The 20,709-nt window shown below is 44.4% G+C and overlaps 1 protein-coding gene across 4 annotated transcripts in view; it reads right to left on the bottom strand.

Annotated features, from left to right (window-relative positions):
• pde4d (phosphodiesterase 4D, cAMP-specific) overlaps positions 1-20,709 on the bottom strand; it is a 1,019,730-nt gene that overhangs the window by 103,752 nt on the left and 895,269 nt on the right. For all 4 annotated transcript variants that reach the window (XM_072496986.1, XM_072496984.1, XM_072496985.1 and 1 more), the window contains one exon: positions 1,517-1,629. In XM_072496986.1, coding sequence (XP_072353087.1) covers positions 1,517-1,629 — 113 coding nt within the window. The remainder of the gene's footprint in view (positions 1-1,516; positions 1,630-20,709) is intronic.

The following is a 20,709-nucleotide window of genomic DNA, read 5'->3' as shown; positions in this document are numbered from 1 at the left end:
TCACGTAGAATCAACAAAATATCTAACTTGGAGGTTGAAGAGTTTTGCAGATGCGCAAAGTGAATGGTGGCAAATTCTGACAGTTCAACAGATGAACTGAATATTGATTGTGAAGAATATAAAACATTTTTAAAAAATAAATTGAGAGTACTCAATTCATTTTTTCCAATTAAGGGGCAATTTAGCAGGTCAATCCACCTACCCTGCACATCTTTGGGTTTTGGGGGTGAAACCCACGCAAACACGGGGAGAATGTGCAAACTCCACACGGACAGTGACCCAGAGCCGGGATCGAACCTGGGACCTCGACATCGTGAGGCAACAGGGCTAACCCACTGCGCCACCGTGCTGCTCTGATTGTGAAGAATTGATGTTGAAATGCAACCTTATGATTGTTTTGCATTAGGGGGCTGCATGAAATTATCTGTTGCAACTTCACAAATCTATTCAGTTAAATTAAAAATAAATTTTGTTTGCTGAAACACAAGAATAAAGGAAATGCACTTCAACTACAAATATCATTTTCCTATTTGAATCGGCACAATATCATGCATTGGCCTTGTATTGTGATGTTTATATTACAATCAGCCCCTCCCCCCCAAGCCTCATACTTCACATTAGTGACTGAATTGGTCAAATATCCATCTTATCAATATGGTTTATGTCTCCTTTCTCCACAAAAATGAAGATAACTTTAAGTTAAGGCCAAAAAACCACCTAAAGGGGAATGATTTTAAAAAGAACAGGCTGGAAAAGCCCTGTGTGGCTTTCTACATCACACTTACTGAAAACTAACTGCGCTATAATGCTAAATGCAGTGTTAGACAATCAACTACATTTGCATTAATTCTTGGTACGTCACAGAATACATTCTATTTATGATTCTTTAATGAGGCTAGCTTGTTGAAACCATAAAGTTGTCTCAGGAAAACGGACACAAATTGATTAAGAGCAATTTAAACACTTCATTTGCAACAGGCTAGGGATACGATTGTTGAAATCACTAACCAAAAACACATTCTTTTTATCTGAATGACAGAGGGTAAACAAGGCCTGCATTCATATAAAAAAAACTGTACCTGTTTTGTGTCTGTGTTCTTACCTGGAGACATGCAGTATTTTGCTGCAGATACACTAATATGATTCAGGTTGATTCCTATGCAATAGACAGAACACAGAAACATTTGATCTCAGACGGTTGGTATGGGGAGTGGGCCACGAATTTGAGTCCCGACTTAGTACGTGGATTGATTCTTGATGAGGTTTTTTTAATGTTTGAAGAATACGACTGTGTAGTATTGCACAAGGTACACTGTATGCAGACATCTTCCTTACCTAGATCAGTCAAATACTGATCACACCTATTACTCAAACTTTTATAGGTTTGCCAGTGTGTAGACACAAAAGTTTATTCATGAAGCTCAGTGTTATATCATGATAGATCTTATTTTCTCACTGCCTCAGAGGTTATCAAAATAGATAAAGCATTTGATAACCCATGGCACCACAGTCCTACCTTGTTGGAGGCCATCTCACTGACAGAATTCCTGGTCTGTAGGGTCTCCAGCTGGTCCAGGCACCAGTCAAGCTCCTCCAGGGTGTCTGTTGCAAGTTTTTGGTAGGCCTCCTCTGCGAATAAACAGATGAATGGAAGTTCAGCTTTTGAACTTTTTACAGGGCTAGCAGTGATATTGAAAGGGTCCACCATGCCACACAAAGCCATGTTCGGGTGACCAGAGTTCACACATGAGTTGTCCTTCATAATGTTTTTTCAACAAAAAAAACTCCGAAAAATATATTTTTCTGTCATCAAACCAAAGCAGCCACAATAGTTTTTGTGATCTTCTTCCGCAGGAGAGGAAAACACAGTTGCTGAGCTGTCAGTCAGACGCAAAACATGATGAATGAAGAATCCTCTCTTTGTCCACCTTTTGGTCTACTCGTATTATTAAACCCAGAAACGAACACACATATTCAGTCTGTAGAATATTTTCCATAAAATAAGTGAGAGCCTTTATCCTGGGCCAGGTAGTTGAGTCAGTTTCCCATTGCCCATGAAAATCTCTCCATGACGATTTCAAATTATTTTTTTCTAACCACACGAGCACCACACAGCTGAATGGATAAAGCCATATAAACGAGCCAGTAAGTCCTCACAACATTCACTCATAGAATGTACATTTCAGTTCGAAAAAGGCACAAAGAGACAGGGTTTCCTGTTTTTGCTCAGTTTTAGTTCTAAAATCAAAATTGTCGCATAATTTTATGAAAATCTGATCATTTTCATCTTCCTAACACTTGAGTCAGTTAGTGGACTCTTATGAGGCATCACACAACTAACAAAGTCTGCCTCTTTCTTTGAACCAGAACCAAAAGCGCTAGTACACTGTAGAAGCAAGGGCCAGGCTGAACAGAAATCCTGGCATGGAGATCTTCAGAGGATCAGGACCTGGCAACGCTCCAGTAAGAGGTAAATCAATCACATCAGCTTTCTATGAAATTCCTTTTGAAAAACATTCATGCTTCAGCTAGTATGGCATTTGCTGGAAATTGAATAACTACGTGTATATTTCTATTTTTGCTATTGTTTTCTTAGATTGTGCAGAATTAGAAAAATAACCTGTATGGGTGAAGCACATGTGTAAGGCAATCTTTACACCACAAATATAAAGAAAAATATATCTCGTCAATAATTCTGTACTAGGGAATACAACTATTAATATAATATAAAAATAACTCCTGTTATCAAAATTCAATTTCAACTTAACTGAGTTGCAGCTATACTGTGCATCTCACATTACTCTGAGGCAGAAACTGTTTTGCAATAACACACTATTATTGGACTGTTTTTTCTGATTTGGGCTAAACATTTACTGTATGTCCTGCAAACTCCCAATGTTACTTTGGCACATGTTACTTTATCATGAATGCATTAGCAATCCCAGGAATTGGGTGAGGACCAGATTTGCTGAGTCCTGGCCTAAAGTCCAAGACCAGGGGCGAAATTCTCCTACCCGCCCCGCCACATTTCTGCCCCGACCGGCCGGCGGGAGTCTCCGTAACACCGGCCGGTCAATGGGGTTTCCCATTGTGGGGCAGCCCCACGCCGTCGGGAAACCCCCCGGCGCCGGCAAAACGGAGACTCCCGCCGGCGGAGAATGACGCCCCAGAACTTTCCGGTGGGATTTTCTGGTCTCGCTGACAGTGCGCCCCCCCACCCCCCCCCCCCCCACACACAGATTTCACGGCGGCGAGGGATACATTCACCCGGAAACCCGTTGCACGCGATTGTGCGGAAAATCCCACCCAAAGAAACCCAAATCGTCTATTGGAGTGGAGCAACTGCTTGCTCCAAAACAAGGCTATCGGAGGAAGAGGTGGCAAGAACTCTATTTATTTCGATTTCTCATAGTCTTAGCTCTCAGAGGGGGCTGACAAAGGTCGGAATTTGACGGCCCTTCCTGCGGAAGGGATTTTCTGGTCCTACCGAAGTCAGTGGACTTTTTAATGGCTGGATGTATTTTCCAGTCCCACTTCCACTGCGATGGGGCCATAACATTCTGCCCCTCATGTCAAAGGCTATAGATCAGGGATATCGTGTATACTGCTCATGGAAGCGGGTCCACCAACAGGACCAGGATGAGATAATTGCCTAGACCACTGAAGAAAAATGCTGCCAATTTTACAGAAAACATTTCAAACGTTATTTCCAGGGTTAGCCTGACAAAGCCCCCGCCAGGTAACCACTTCCCTGCTGAATTTTGTTGGCTGTCCTTGCTCTGTCACCAGATGCATGGAAAGAGACCTCCTCCTGACATTCCTTTCAAAGGGTCAGCAATAGAGGTCCTGGATGTTGGTAATGCAACTCAGCAATTCTGCCGTCCTCACCCCTCATGTATTTATTTATAGCTCATTGACCATTGAATTTTGTTTCTGCACTCTGACAGATAGCAGTAAATTCCATCTTGCGCAGGAACATAAAATAGGTATTACTACTTCCGGGGATGGGGATGTGCTGAGCGGAAGCTTGAAAGTTGGCTCTCCTCCTGGAAACTTGAAATTAGGCACTTTTAGCCCCAAAATGCAAGTGCGAGGTCTTGCACTTTGGAAAAAAAATAGAGGCGTGGACTATTTTCTAAACGGTGACAAAATTCATAATGCTGAAGTGCAAAGGGACTTGGGAGTCCTAGTCCAGGATTCTCTAAAGGTAAACTTGCAGGTTGAGTCCGTAATTAAGAAGGCAAATGCAATGTTGTCATTCATCTCAAGAAGCTTGGAATATAAAAGCAGGGATGTACTTCTGAAGCTTTATAAAGCATTAGTTCGGCCCCATTTAGAATACTGTGAGCAATTTTGGGCCCCACACCTCAGGAAGGACATACTGGCATTGGAGCGGGTCCAGCGGAGATTCACACGGATGATCCCAGGAATGGTAGGCCTAACATACGATGAACGTCTGAGAATCCTGGGATTATATTCATTGGAGTTTAGGAGGTTGAGGGGAGATCTAATAGAAACTTACAAGATAATGAATGGCTTAGATAGGGTGGATGTAGGGAAGTTGTTTCCATTAACAGGGGAGACTAGGACCCGGGGGCACAGCCTTAGAATAAAAGGGAGTCACTTTAGAACAGAGATGAGGAGAAATTTCTTCAGCCAGAGAGTGGTGGGTCTGTGGAATTCATTGCCACAGAGGGCGGTGGAGGCCGGGACGTTGAGTGTCTTTAAGACAGAAGTTGATAAATTCTTGATTTCTTGAGCAATTAAGGGCTATGGAGAGAGAGCGGGTAAATGGAGTTGAAATCAGCCATGATTGAATGGTGGAGTGGACTCGATGGGCCGAATGGCCTTACTTCCACTCCTATGTCTTATGGTCTAAAATAGGCTGCTAAACCCAGGGGGGGCGGGGGGGGGGGGGGGGGGGGAAACCCACTCTCCTCCAACACCTTGGGGCAGCACGGTAGCATTGTGGATAGCACAATTGCTTCACAGCTCCAGGGTCTCAGGTTCGATTCCGGCTTGGGTCACTGTCTGTGCGGAATCTGCACATCCTCCCCGTGTGTGCGTGGGTTTCCTCCGGGTGCTCCGGTTTCCTCCCACAGTCCAAAGATGTGCAGGTTAGGTGGATTGGCCATGATAATTTGCTCTTAGTGTCCAAAATTGCCCTTGGTGTTGGGTGGGGTTGCTGGTTTATGGGGATCGGGTGGAAGTGTTGACCTTGGGTAGGGTGCTCGTTCCAAGAGCCGGTGCAGACTCGATGGGTCGAATGGCCTACTTCGGCACTGTAAATTCTATGATGCCAGGCAACAGTTTGAGGAGCCGAAAGGGAGCAGAATCAGCAAAAGCCTGGAGAGGAAGATTGATGCAACGATGAACACGTGGGTGACGAGCAGTCAGACTCACCAGAACAGGATGGGCGGCCAGGGCATATGCCGGGCTACCCCCCGATAAACAAATGGATGGACTTCCCAACACAGGAGCTTCAATTGCACAGAGCTGCCTGCAAGGGGGAGGGTCAGAGCTGAAGGGACTGCCATTTATGCAAGCCCAGACCAAATTCCGTTACCTGGAGATCCAAATAGCCCATGACTGGCCACAGAAGAAGTTAAAAAGGACCTGCAGAAGTGGGGCCCACTCCCACTCGCAGGGAGAATAAGACGATCAAAATGAATGTGCTGCCCAGGTTCCTCTTCCTGTTCAGATTTCTCCCGATTCACAAATTCCAAGGCCTTTTTCAACAGTCGACAAACTAATCATGGCGTTTATGTGGGGGTTGGGGTTGGGGGGGCAGAAGAGCCCGAGGATCCAAAAGAAAGTCCTACAAAGGAGAAGAAACGTGGGAGGACTGGCCCTTCCAAACCTACAGTTCTACCACTGAACGGCCACTGCAGAAAGAGAACGGGGATGGGTTAAGGAACCAGGAGCAGTGTCGGTGAATATGAGAGTTCCTGCATAGGAACGTCCCTTTGAGCCCTAAGAAGCCACTCTCCCATCCCTCCCGGCCAAATACATGAGGAGCCCAGTGGTAGTAGGCACGCTCTGGACATGGTATCAAATGAGGCAACACTTCGGCCTAAGCAAAATGTACACATTGGCCACCATCTGAAACAACCACAGTTACACTGCCGCAATAATGGACGCCACGTTCAAAAGGTGGAGACAGGACAAGAGGACTCTGATGGTTAGGAACATGTACATGGACGATAGAGTAATGACCCTGGGAGAGAACTCACAGAGAGGTTCCAGTTACCAAAGGGAAATGACCTGAGATACATTCAGGTCAAAATCTTCCTCCGTAAAGAAACAATGACGTAACGCAGTTACCAGGATACTTGTTAGTAGAAGAACTGCTGGACGTGGGCGACCTAGGGAAGGAAAACTGTGCGGACATGTATGGGTGACTGTTGGAGGAGGTACGCTCCCCCCTGATCGAGACCAGGAAAAAGTAGGAGAAAGACCTAGGCATAGAGATAAGAAAGGATTCTGGATCAAAGCACTGCACAGAACATCACCTCCACGTGCGCAAGGCTGAGCGTAAAGCAGCTAAAGGTGGTGTACAGAGCGCACCTTACTAGAATTCGAATGAGTGGGCTGTTTCCGGAGGTGGAGGACAAATTCAAACAGTGCGAGGGAGATATGGCCATCCACATGTTCTGGGCATTCCCAAGACTTGTGGGTTACTGGACGACCTTCTTTGAGGCCATGTCCAGGGTTGTGGGAGTGCGGGTAGAGCCATACCCAAAGGTGGCGGTCTCCGAGGTATCAGATGAGCCAGAGCTCTTCATGGGGAGAGGGGCCGACGCCCTCGCCTTTGCCTCCCTGATCGCCGTCGGAGTATCCTGCTCAACTGGCGATCGGTAGCACCACCCAAGGCTGCAGATTGGTTGCCTGAACTGGTGGAATTTCTCAGGCTGGAAAAAATAAAATTTGCCATTCGTGGGTCAGAAGAAGGCTTCCACAGGGCATGGAAGCTGTTCACCAACTTCAAGACCTGTTCGTAGCCAGCAACCAGTAGAGTTGGGTTGACACGGATGAGCCATTGGACAGAGAGGAACAGGAAAGTGGAGGGAGAGAGATGGGGGCGGGGCGGGAACGGCGGGTGAAGGCACGCAAAGAGAATGCGAGGCACAAGGTACAAAGCCACAGCCACAAAATCCGAGGGCAAGCTATGGCCCAAACCAAACTGTAAATAGACACTTGTAAATATGTTCTCTGGCCGTATTGGGGATTGTAAACTATGTATCCTGTATAAACGGAGGGTCACATCCACAGTTATAAGGAAGACAGTTGCTTATAAATATGTATGTTGGTTCTTTTTTTCTCGTTTTTGTTTGGCGCGGTTTTGTAATTTATGAATTGTTGAATATAAAATATGAAAATCCAATAAAAACATTTTCATAAAAGTTATCACCAGATTGGTACACTCTACCCGATGTGCTATCATCCCAGTTAATCTATCATTTAACCCCAATTTCACTCTCAATATATCTTCAACAGCAATCTGTTGAATTGTTGTATATAAAATACGGAGCTCAATGTGCCCACCCTGCAATATGCTAGGCCTAACTTTAACCCTGCATGTCTAGTGGACATGAGATGCTTGAAATGGCTATCAGGTGCTTTATACTGACTTCTGAAATGTCTGTGCCTCATGTCATTTTAACAACATTGGCAGCATTGGGCTGTCTGCATCAGGCAAGCAGAACTTCCTAAATAGTTGAATGTCAAATATCAGGATCTATTGGTGTGTTGTAGACCCCAATGAGGCAGTGTCCAACTATACAGCAGTAAGGTGGGCTTGTGAAAATGTGAACAAGACAGAACTGTAGGACAACTACTTTGGCTGGGTCAAGTAGCATGTGAGGTACCATTCAATCCTTGAATGGGACCGTGGAAAACTCTTTGCTCAAAAGGACACATGTTACACAGATGTTGCAGCGTGTGGGGATAAGTTGCTTCATTATCTGAGTAGTTGCGATGGTGGTGAACATTGTGTAATCATCAGTGACCTTCTCCACTTCTGACATTATGCTGGAGGGAAGGTCATTGATGAAGCAACTGAAGATGGGCCAAGGGTACTATTCTGAGGAACCCCTGTAGTGATATCCTAGGAGTAAGATGATTAGCCTCCAACAACCATAATCATCTTCCTTTGTGCTAGGTGTGACTCCAATCAGTGAAGAATTTCCCCCAGATTCCCAATGACCCCAATTTTATTGGTGTTTGATACCACACTCAGTCAAATTCTGCCTGAATATTAAGGGTAAACACTCTCACCTCACCTCACCTCTGGAATTCAACATATTTGTCCCTGATAGAGCAAAAGCTGTAATGGGGTCTCGACTTGAGTAATCCTGGAGGAACCCAATGTTGAGCAAGGTATTGATTTGTAAGTGCTACTTGATAGCACATTTGACAACCGTTTCCATCAAGGACAGTATTACAGTGGCAGAAAGGACGTTTGATGATGACTCGTCTACTGAGGTAGTATGGGCTGAGGTTAGAAACAAGGAAGGAGAGGTCACCCTGTTAGGGGTTTTCTATAGGCCTCCGAAAAGTTCCAGAGATGTAGAGGAAAGGATTGCAAAGATGATAGGAGTGAAAGCAACAGGGTAGTTGTTATGGGGGACTTTAACTTTCCAAATATTGACTGGAAACGCTATAGTTCGAGTACTTTAGATGGGTCCATTTTTGTCCAATGTGTGCAGGAGGGTTTCCTGACACAATATGTAGATAGGCCAATGAGAGGCGAGGCCATATTGGATTTGGTACAGGGTAATGAACCAGGACAGGTATTCAACACTTCCACCCTATCCCCATAACCCAGTAACCCGTGTTAGATCTGGAGGTAGATGAGCACATTGGTGATAGTGACCACAATTCGATTACGTTTACTTTAGTGATGGAAAGGGATAGGTATATATGGCAGGGCAAGAGTTATATCTGGGGGAAAGGCAATTATGATGCGATAAGGCAAGACTTAGGATGCATCGGATGGAGAGGAAAACTGCAGGGGACGGGCACAATGGAAATGTGGAGCTTGTTCAAGGAACAGCTACTGCGTGTCCTTAATAAGTATGTACTTATCAGGCAGGGAGGAAGTGGTCGAGCAAGGGAACCGTGGTTTACTAAAGCAGTCAAAACACTTGTCAAGAGGAAGAAGGAGGCTTATGTAAAGATGAGACATGTTGAAAGATGAGACATGAAGGTTCAGTTAGGGCACTGGAGAGTTACAAGTTAGCTAGGAAGAACCTAAAGAGAGAGCTAAGAAGAGCCAGGAGGGGACATGAGAAGTCTTTGGCAGGTAGGATCAAGGATAACCCTAAAGCTTTCTATAGATATGTCAGGAATAAAAGAATGACTAGGGTAAGAGTATGGCCAGTCAAGGACAGTAGTGGGAAGTTGTGCGTGGAGTCCGAGGAGATAGGAGAGGTGCTAAATGAATATTTTTCGTCAGTATTCACACAGGAAAACAACAATGTTGTCGAGGAGAATACTGAGATTCAGGCCACTAGACTAGAAGGGCTTGAGGTTCATAAGGAACAGGTGTTCTGGAAAGTGTGAAAATAGATAAGTCCCCTGGGCCAGATGGAATTTATCCTAGGATTCTCTGGGAAGCTAGGGAGGAGATTGCTGAGCCTTTGGCTTTAATTTTTAAGTCATCTTTGTCTCCAGGAATAGTGCCAGAAGACTGGAGGATTGCAAATGTTGTCCCTTTGTTCAACAAGGGGAGTAGAGACAACCCCGGTAACTATAGACCAGTGAGCCTTACTTCTGTTGTGGGCAAAATCTTGGAAAGGTTTATAAGAGATAGGATGTATAATCATCTGGAAAAGAATAATTTGATTAGAGATAGTCAACACGGTTTTGTGAAGGGTAGGTCGTGCCTCAAAAACCTTATTGAGTTCTTTGAGAAGGTGACCAAACAGGTGGATGAGGGTAAAGCAGTTGATGTGGTGTATATGGATTTCAGTAAAGCGTTTGATAAGGTTCCCCACGGTAGGCTACTGCAGAAAATACGGAGGCATGGGATTCAGGGTGATTTAGCAGTTTGGATCAGAAATTGGCTAGCTGGAAGAAGACAAAGGGTGGTGGTTGATGGAAAATGTTCAGACTGGAGTCCAGTTACTAGAGGTGTACCACAAGGATCTGTTTTGGGGCCACTGCTGTTTGTCATTTTTATAAATGACCTGGAGGAGGGCGTAGAAGGATGGGTGAGTAAATTTGCAGATGACACTAAAGTCAGTGGAGTTGTGGACAGTGCGGAAGGATGTTACAAGTTACAGAGGGACATAGATAAGCTGCAGCACTGGGCTGAGAGGTGACAAATGGAGTTTAATGCAGAAAAGTGTGAGGTGATTCATTTTGGAAGGAATAATAGGAAGACAGAGTACTGGGCTAATGGTAAGATTCTTGGTAGTGTGGATGAGCAGAGAGATCCCGGTGTCCATATACATAGATCCCTGAAAGTTGCCACCCAGGTTGAGAGGGTTGTTAAGAACATAAGAACATAAGAGCTAGGAGCAGGAGTAGGCCATCTGGCCCCTCGAGCCTGCTCCACCATTCAATGAGATCATGGCTGATCTTTTGTGGACTCAGCTCCCCTTTCCGGCCCGAACACCATAACCCTTAATCCCTTTATTCTTCAAAAAACGATCTATCTTTATCTTATAAACATTTAATGAAGGAGCCTCTACTGCTTCACTCGGCAAGGAATTCCAAAGATTCACAACCCTTTGGGTGAAGAAGTTCCTCCTAAACTCAGTCCTAAATCTACTTCCCCTTATTTTGAGGCTATGCCCCCTAGTTCTGCTTTCACCCGCCAGTGGAAACAACCTGCCCGCATCTATCCTATCTATTCCCTTCATAATCTTATATGTTTCTATAAGATCCCCCCCTCATCCTTCTAAATTCCAAAGAGTACAGTCCCAGTCTACTCAACCTCTCCTCGTAAACCAACCCCTTAGGCTCTGGGATTAACCTAGTGAATCTCCTCTGCACACCCTCCAGTGCCAGTACGTCCTTTCTCAAGTCAGGAGACCAAAACAGAACACAATACTCCAGGTGTGGCCTCACTAACACCTTATACAATTGCAGCAGAACCTCCCTAGTCTTAAACTCCATCCCTCTAGCAATGAAGGACAAAATTCCATTTACCTTCTTAATCACCTGTTGCACCTGAAAACCAACTTTCTGCGACTCATGCACTAGCACACCCAGGTCTCTCTGCACAGCAGCATGTTTTAATATTTTATCATTTAAATAATAATCCCTTTTGCTGTTATTCCTACCAAAATGGATAACCTCACATTTGTCAACATTGTATTCCATCTGCCAGACCCTAGCCCATTCACTTAGCCTGTCCAAATCCCTCTGCAGACCTCCAGTATCCTCTGCACTGTTTGCTTTACCACTTATCGTAGTGTCGTCTGCAAACTTGGACACATTGCCCTTGGTCCCCAACTCCAAATCATCTATGTAAATTGTGAACAGTTGTGGGCCCAATACTGATGCCTGAGGGACACCACTAGCTACTGATTGCCAACCAGAGAAACACCCATTTATCCCCACTCTTTGCTTTCTATTAATTAACCAATCCTCTATCCATGCTACTACTTTCCCCTTCATGCCATGCATCTTTATCTTATGCAACAACCTTTTGTGTGGCACCTTGTCAAAGGCTTTCTGGAAATCCAGATATACCACATCCATTGGCTCCCCGTTATCTACTGCACTGTTAATGTCCTCAAAAAATTCCACTAAATTAGTTAGGCACGCCCTGCCCTTTATGAACCCATGTTGCGTCTGCCCAATGGGACAATTTCCACCCAGATGCCTCGCTATTTCTTCCTTGATGATAGATTCCAGCATCTTCCCTACTACCGAAGTTAAGCTCACTGGCCTATAATTATCCGCTTTCTGCGTACCTCCTTTTTTAAACAGTGGTGTCACGTTTGCTAATTTCCAGTCCGCCGGGACCACCCCAGAGTCTAGTGAATTTTGGTAAATTATCACTAGTGCATTTGCAATTTTCCTAGCCATCTTTTTTAGCACTCTGGGATGCATTCCATTAGGTCCAGGAGACTTGTCTACCTTCAGCCCCATTAGCTTGCCCATCACTACCTCCTTGGTGATAACAATCCTCTCGAGGTCCTCACCTGTCATAGCCTCATTTCCATCAGTCACTGGCATGTTATTTGTGTCTTCCACTGTGAAGACCGACCCAAAAAACCTGTTCAGTTCCTCAGCCATTTCCTCATCTCCCATTATTAAATCTCCCTTCTCATCCTCTAAAGGACCAATATTTACCTTAGCCACTCTTTTTTGTTTTATGTATTTGTAGAAACTTTTACTATCTGTTTTTATATTCTGAGCAAGTTTACTCTCATAATCTATCTTACTCTTCTTTATAGCTTTTTTAGTAGCTTTCTGTTGCCCCCTAAAGATTTCCCAGTCCTCTAGTCTCCCACTGATCTTTGCTACTTTGTATGTTTTTTCCTTCAATTTGATACTCTCCCTTATTTCCTTAGATATCCACGGTCGATTTTCCCTCTTTTTACCGTCCTTCCTTTTTGTTGGTATAAACCTTTGCTGAGCACTGTGAAAAATCACTTGGAAGGTTCTCCACTGTTCCTCAACTGTTTCACTATAAAGTCTTTGCTCCCAGTCTACCTTAGCTAGTTCTTCTCTCATCCCATTGTAATCTCCTTTGTTTAAGCACAAAACACTAGTGCTTGATTTTACCTTCTCACCCTCCATCTGTATTTTAAATTCCACCATATTGTGATCGCTCCTTCCAAGAGGATCCCTAACTATGAGATCCTGAATCAACCCTGTCTCATTACACAGGACCAGATCTAGGACCGCTTGTTCCCTCGTAGGTTCCATTACATACTGTTCTAGGAAACTATTGCGGATACATTCTATAAACTCCTCCTCAAGGCTGCCTTGACCGACCTGGTTAAACCAATCAACATGTAGATTAAAATCCCCCATGATAACTGCTGTACCATTTCTACATGCATCTGTTATTTCTTTGTTTATTGCCTGTCCCACCATAATGTTACTATTTGGTGGCCTATAGATTAATCCTATCAGTGACTTTTTCGCCTTATTATTCCTGATTTCCACCCAAATGGATTCAACCTTATCCTCCATAGCACCGATGTCATCCCTTACTGTTGCCCGGATGTCATCCTTAAATAACAGAGCTACACCACCTCCCTTACCATCCACTCTGTCCTTCCGAAAAGTTTGATACCCTCGGATATTTAACTCCCAGTCGTGACCATCCTTTAACCATGTTTCAGTAATGGCCACTAAATCATAGTCATTCACGATGATTTGCGCCATCAACTCATTTACCTTATTCCGAATACTACGAGCATTCAGGTAAAGTACACTTATGTTGGCTTTTGTACCTCTGTTCTGAATCTTAACACCTCGATCAGTAACCTCTCCTAAGTTATATTTCCTCTTAACCTTTCTCCTAATTTTCCTTGTCGTTGAACCCATATCTTCATGTAACAACCTGCCGCGTCGCTTACCATTAATGTTTTCACTTCCTGTTTTATTTCTTTTAGTATTCCTGGTCCTATTCACTGAGCTCCCCTCAGTCACTGTACCTTGTACTGTCGCCCTTTTTGATTTTTGACTTTGGCTTCTCTGCCTTACACTTTCCCCCTTACTGCCTTTTATTTCTGTCCCTGTTTTACTACCTTCCAACTTCCTGCATCGGTTCCCATCCCCCTGCCACATTAGTTTAAACTCTCCCCAAAGCTCTAGAACCCCCCCCCCCCTAGGACATCGGTTCCAGTCCTGCCCAGGTGCAGACCATCCGGTTTGTACTGGTCCCACCTCCCCCAGAACCGGTTCCAGTGTCCCAGGAATTTGAATCCCTCCCTCTTGCACCATCTCTCGAGCCACGCATTAATCCTCTCTATCCTGACATTCCTACTCTGACTAGCTCGTGGCACTGGTAGCAATCCTGAGATTACTACCTTTGAGGTCCTACTTTTTAGTTTAACTCCTAGCTCCCTAAATTCAGCTTGTAGGACCTCGTCCCGTTTTGTACCTATATCACTAAGAAGGCGTATGGTGTGTTAGCTTTTATTGGTAGAGGGATTGCATTTCGGAGCCATGAGGTCATGTTGCAGCTGTACAAAACTCTGGTGCGGCCGCATTTGGAGTATTGCATGCAATTCTGGTCGCCGCATTATAGGAAGGATGTGTAAGCATTGGAAAGGGCGCAGAGGAGATTTACCAGAATGTTGCCTGTTATGGAGGGACGATCATATGAGGAAAGGCTGAGGGACTTGAGGCTGTTTTCGTTAGAGAGAAGAAGGTTAAGAGGTGACTTAATTGAGGCATACAAGATGATCAGAGGATTGGATAGGGTGGACAGTGAGAGCCTTTTTCCTCGGCTGGTGATGTCTAGCATGAGGGGACATAGCTTTAAATTAAGGGGAGATAGATATAGGACAGATGTCAGAGCTAGGTTCTTTACTCAGAGAGTAGTAAGGGCGTGGAATGCCCTGCCTGCAACATAGAACAAAGAACGATACAGCGCAGTACAGGCCCTTCGGCCCACGATGTTGCACCGAAACAAAAGCCATCTAACCTACACTATGCCATTATCATCCATATGCTTATCCAATAAACTTTTAAATGCCCTCAATGTTGGTGAGTTCACTACTGCTGCAGGTAGTGGACTCGCCAACACTAAGGGCATTCAAATGGTCATTGGATAGACATATGGACGATAAGGGAATAGTGTAGATGGGCTTTAGAGTGGTTTCACAGGTTGGCGCAACATTGAGGGCCGAAGGGCCTGTACTGCGCTGTAATGTTCTATGTTCTATCACTTGGTTGATAATTAAGAATAGACTGATGGAATTGGCTGGATTGGATTTGTCCTGTGTTTTGCGGTCAGGGAATTTTCTACATTTTTGGGTAGATGCCAATATCATAATGGAATTGTTTGGCTAGGGGTAATAATAATAATCTTTTATTGGCACAAGTATGAAGTTGTTGTGAAAAGCCGCTAGTCGCCACATTCCGGCGCCTGTTCGGGGAGGCCGGTACGGGAATTGAATCCGCGTTGCTGGCCTTGTTCTACATTACAAATTAGCCCACTGAGCTAAAAGGGTACAACTGGTTCTGAAGCTCAAGTCTTCAGCAATACAATCAGTGTTGTCAGGGCCATAGTCCTTGTTATATCCAATGTGCTGAGCTGTTCTTTGATGTCACCTTGAGTGAATAGAATTGGCTGGCACCTATGATTCTGCCAGCTTCAGCAGAAGACTGAGATGGATCATCCCCTCAACACTTTTGGCTGAAGATGTCTACAAATGCTTCAACCTTGTTCTTCGCACTGACGCAATACAATATGCCATCATTCAGGAAGGGGATGTTTGTGGAGCTTCCTCCTCCTTCTCCTGTTAGCTGTTTAATTGTCTACTACCATTCATGACTGGATATGGCAGGACTGCAGAACTTTCATCTGCTCCGCTCGTCAAAGGTCAAGGTAAGGTTGTGGGTGGTAGGTAGTATATGGTGCATCACATACATCACAACATATCAAATTATGTTTCTAGAGGGAAAAAGCATATTCAATTTTACACTGTTACTTAAGGCAGTTGCTTCTTGTTCGAACAGCAGTGTCTTAGTACTGGTTCACCACTAAATTCCTGTCATTATTCAGTGCTCTCATGCGTAACAGTGGCTCAAAGTAGGAGTTTATTTTGGTAACAGGTACCTTTTAAATGCGTCATAATATAATTAAGGTAAAACGCAATAAAATTGCCCTGTAATTTGACCTTCATTCCTTTATCTGGCAAGTACTATTAGAAACATCCCACCATTAAAGACATTTTTTGTGAACATCTTTTTGAAAGAAATGAAAACTGGTCTTTGGAACATTCGAATTGAACTTTAGTGAATATGCAATTTTATTCAGATACTTCAAGCAGCTCAATTTTGTTCTGGTTGCAGAAAATTGGCTATTTTGCAAATTGAAATTAAAGAGAAATCAAAATAAATCCATTGGTCTGTGTATCCATTGCCTCAGACTGCTGCAAGCAGGCAGCACTACTGGCGAGTGACGTGGCTTCATGCTAAATGAAATGCAGTAACCACGGTACAGTAAAAACAAACACCTACCTTCCAGCTTCAGTAACAAGAGATACCTTACATGAGCAAATACTGAGCAACAGTAAGCATCATGGGCAGTGGGAATAACTTGTTAGTTGAATAAATTGCCAAACAAGTTTCAAAAACAAGATAGATGAAATTTTATGTGTGTATTTCTTGACGAGGGCATGACAGTTTCAAATGTATGATGGGAATAAAATAAATCTGCACCACGCAAGAATATATATTAGCAGATCTCCCATGGTCTGTTCCATGAAGAGTTGGAAGCTTCTGCCTTTTGACATCATGGGGTCAGCAAGCCTTGCAGCAGATATTCCCCTCCCCCAGCCTGCAAAAGAGCTAGAGATACCTTAACTCGACACTTCTCTTTTACACCCTCCCACTCAACAAGTCATCTGTCTCTTTTCTCTGTCAAAAGGTTCTTCCCCCACCAACATATATAAGAGGTTCTTTCTCTGCTCCATTCAAATTATGATTTTTCTCTTCTTGTCCCCCTCCCTCTCATCCTTGTCCCCCTCCCTCTGATCCTATGTACAATGGGATATCTCTCATTCAAGAACCCTTTGGGGATTCACTGGTAGAGTTGATCAATTCCACTCTAAAAGGATCTTTCGCCCCCTCCCACACCTTTATCATCTTCAAAAGGACTTCAACTTGACAACCAAAATATTCTCTCTTGGAAATGGACTCCTGCTTTGTACATCATAATAATAATAGCTTATTGTCACAAGTAGGCTTCAATGATGTTACTGTGAATAGCCCCTAGTCGTCACATTCTAATGCCGGTTCGGGGAGGCCAGTATGGGAATTGAACCCGCGCTGCTGGCATTGTTCTGCATTACAAGCCAGCTGTTTAGCCCACTGTGCTAAACCAGCCCCATATAAGGATAGTTGCGGTTACATCAGTGGCTCTCTATGTTGTTCGGCAGTATCCCACTAAAAATGATCTCAGAGGTAACCCTACTGAAACATTCATATAACTTCTCCCACAGTTACCAATATTAGTACTGCTAACATTTTTTCAAATGGATGCTTCGCTCTTGTTTTCACTTCTGTTCTTTCTCCCTTTTTACTCCTCCTTGATTTGGGACGATGAGAAGTGACTGAAGAAGTGCTAAGCCAGACTGACATGAGCATGGATCCCACCCGAGTCCCCAGTTACACCCATATAACACACAAGGCTTTGAAGGATATACAAACAAGTCCCTGCAACTGCAATTTGAGAACTTTGGCTTTTAAGAATAAGAGCAAGGAGCTTGGAGTAGCATCTCTCGGTGATTGTTTTCATTTCTGGAATTTCTTTCCATTTGCTCCCATTTCTCAATATAATACATTATAATACATTTCTCAGTCCCCATTCTTTATTCTTTCTACAGCAATTAATTGTTTTCTTGTCACAGCATCATAACATAACCTGCGAGTGAGGGACTCAGGTGGTGCTGTAAGCTTCAGCACACAAGTCCGGCAGATATTTCAAGTAAAGGAAGAACTTGCATTTATATAGCATCTTTCGCAACCCTAGAATATCCCAAAATGCTTTACAGCAAACAAAATACTTTGGAAGTGCAGTCGATGTTGTATTGTAGAAATTCCGCAGCAAGGGCGGTACGGTGGCGCAGTGGTTAGCATTGCTGTCTCACGGCGCCGAGGACCTGGGTTCGATCCTGGCCCCGGGTCACTGTCCATGTGGAGTTTGCACATTCTCCCTGTGTCTGCGGGGGTCTCATCCCCACAACCCAAAAAGATGTGCAGGGTAGATGGACTTGCCATGCCACATTGCCCCTTAATTGGAAAAAAAAGAACTGGGTACTCTAAATTTAAAAAAAGAAATGCAGCAGCCAATCTCCACACAGCGAGCATCTATAAATGACAATATGAGAATGGTCAGCAAATTTGTTTTAGTGTTGGTGGTTGATGTGTAAATATTATCCAGGATATCGGATAGATGTCCTCTGCTCTTCTTTGAAACAGTGCCAAGGAAGTTTTGACATTCATCTGAGAGGCAATGGGGTTACTGGTCAAACATCTCACTCAAAAGATGGTACCTCAGTGCTGCCCTGGTCCTCCAGGTTATCCTAGATTTTGTGCTCAGACAATATAATGGGACTTTAAACCACAAGGTACTGAATCAGAAGCAAGAGTGCTGCCATGGAACCATAGCTGACAACTTGTGCAGTACGAAGGGAAAGGCTAAAAAGGGATATGTTAATGAGTGAGCATTAAATGGCAAATAGAGTATAACGTGAGGTTATCCAATTTGGTAGAGGCAGTATCCCCTGGCTGGTGAATCTAGAACTAGGGTGCATAGTCTTAGGCGAAGGTCATTTTGGAGTGAGATGCGGAAATATTTTTCTATCAGAGGGTTGAGAATCTTACAGATTTGCTTCTCCACCACGCTGTGAATGATCAGCTGATGAATATATTCAAAGTTGGGCAGCACGGTGGCGCAGTTGTTAGTGTTGCTGCGTCACAGCGCTGAGGTCCCAGGTTTGATCCCAGTTCTGGGTCACTGTCCGTGTGGAGTTTGCACATTCGCCCCGTGTTTGCGTGGGTTTTGCCCCCACAACCTAAAGATGTGCAGGGTAGGTGTCCATGCTAAATTGCCCCTTAATTGGAAAAAAAATGAATTGGGTACTCTAAATTAAAAAAAAAGAATATATTCAAAGTTGAGACCTAAAAATGTTTGAACTCCAAGGCACTCAAAAAGATATATGGATGAGCAGGAAAGTGGAGATGAAGTCAAAGATCTGGGGCACAATCTAACCAAATTGGAACAGCGTCCCGTGACGAGCGTGTTTAGCCGCGTGTCTCCTGGCGCTCACAGCGCCAAGAAACACCATGCTATCTTTCAGGATTCTGTTCCAATTGGGGCCTCAGCAGGGAACCCCCCACCGAGGCTGCACTTAGTCCCGCTTCCTGCACTGAGGAGCTCCGCTCGTCGGAACTCCTCAGTGCAGGATGAGATCGGGACACCATTTTTAAATGGCGCCCTAATCTCTCAACCCACTAATGCGATCCCCAACTCCCCCACCCCCCCCCTCCCCCCGCAAGGCCCTAGCTCACCATTAAGGGGTCCTCGGACACCCGCACCCCACACGCGCAGCACCCCCGGCCCCGATCCCTGCTGTGAGAAAAATTCCAGCCTGTACCTTTGCATTGCCAACTTGCCAGTGCCCCTATCAGCCTGGCAGTGCCACCTGGGCACCTTGGCAGCGCCAGGCTGGTACCCAAGTGGCACTGCCAGGGTGCCAGGCTGGCACTGCCAAGGTGCCCAGATGGCACCAGCAGTGCCAGGGTGCCTACACAGATGGCGTATGATCCCCTGGGAGACGTCCACAAATGCAGCTCTGTCTGGTCCCCGTTTGTGGGGGCCAGCACTGAACGGTGCTCGCTTGAGGTCTCTGAGATGAAGCGGTCAGATCACAATGCTGTCTCACTCTAATATGCAGATTTGCAAAATAGTGATCCCACAATGGGCAGGATTCAGATCGTGAAGTCTCACAAGATTGCGTCAGATCTTGCAAGGAGTGGCGAACCGGGTAGATCCTGGAAGAAGGATCTCCCAGCATTTACTGGTTGCGCCACCTTTCGGCACAACGCCGGCAGTAGATCGCGCCCCTGGCATTATCTTATTAAATGGCAGAGCATGCTTGAGGGACTGAACAGTCTAACCCTGCTGCTATTTTTTAAGTTCTTAGCAGAGACTAAACTGATCACTTGACAGACACATTGATCTCAGCAGAAAATGAAGTGTAAGGTGTCCAAACTGCCCTGATGTACACACCTCTTTTTAACTCGAGTCCAGCTCCTGCTGAGCCTATTCTCCACAGTCTAAGGATCATCTTCTCATCAAACAGTTTTAAATTCACTAGCTGCACATTGTTGACTTGTGATAATCTGGACTCCAGACCACACAGATGACAGACTTGTGTCCAAAATCAAATAAACATTGTCATTAAAATAAATGTTGCATCAAAAAGCTGTGGAGTTATTTTCAAAATGAATGGTTTAATTAACATTGTCTTTATTGTATCTTTTATTTCTCCATGAATAATGCCAGTGAGATGAAAGATGCTCGTGTACTTGCAACCGTTTAGGCAATATTTCTGTGCAAATACAAATGATACACTGGCCCATCTTCAATATTATTATCACTACCCATACCTTCTAAGATAAGCTGTGATTGATAGCTGTATATTTATACACAGTTATTATTATTTAAATAACTAGCTCATAAGAAATAGGAGGAATAAGTCATCAAGCCTCCTCCATTATTTGCCAGACTCAGTGTATTTTGATGTGTGAGGCAATTTCCACTCAGCTGTGTTGTTGTGCCAGGAAGTCGGGGAGGGGAATTGTTGATTTAGGCAAATTGTTCACTGTGGTGAAGAGTTGAAATACCAGGGGACACAAAATAAAAATGAGGAAGTTAGGAGTAAGAAGAGAAGTGAAATAAAACTTTATCACCCAAATGGCTGAGAGGTGTTTAGCAAGTTATCAAGAAAGCAAGACTATTCACACCTCTGCAGCACCAACTGACTGTCCTTGCCTCACCTC

Source organism: Scyliorhinus torazame, chromosome 3 (assembly GCF_047496885.1).
Source record: "Scyliorhinus torazame isolate Kashiwa2021f chromosome 3, sScyTor2.1, whole genome shotgun sequence".
Classification (NCBI taxonomy): Eukaryota; Metazoa; Chordata; class Chondrichthyes; order Carcharhiniformes; family Scyliorhinidae; genus Scyliorhinus; species Scyliorhinus torazame.
Note: the sequence above shows the minus strand (reverse complement) of the source record. Positions and strands in the feature narration are given on the sequence as shown.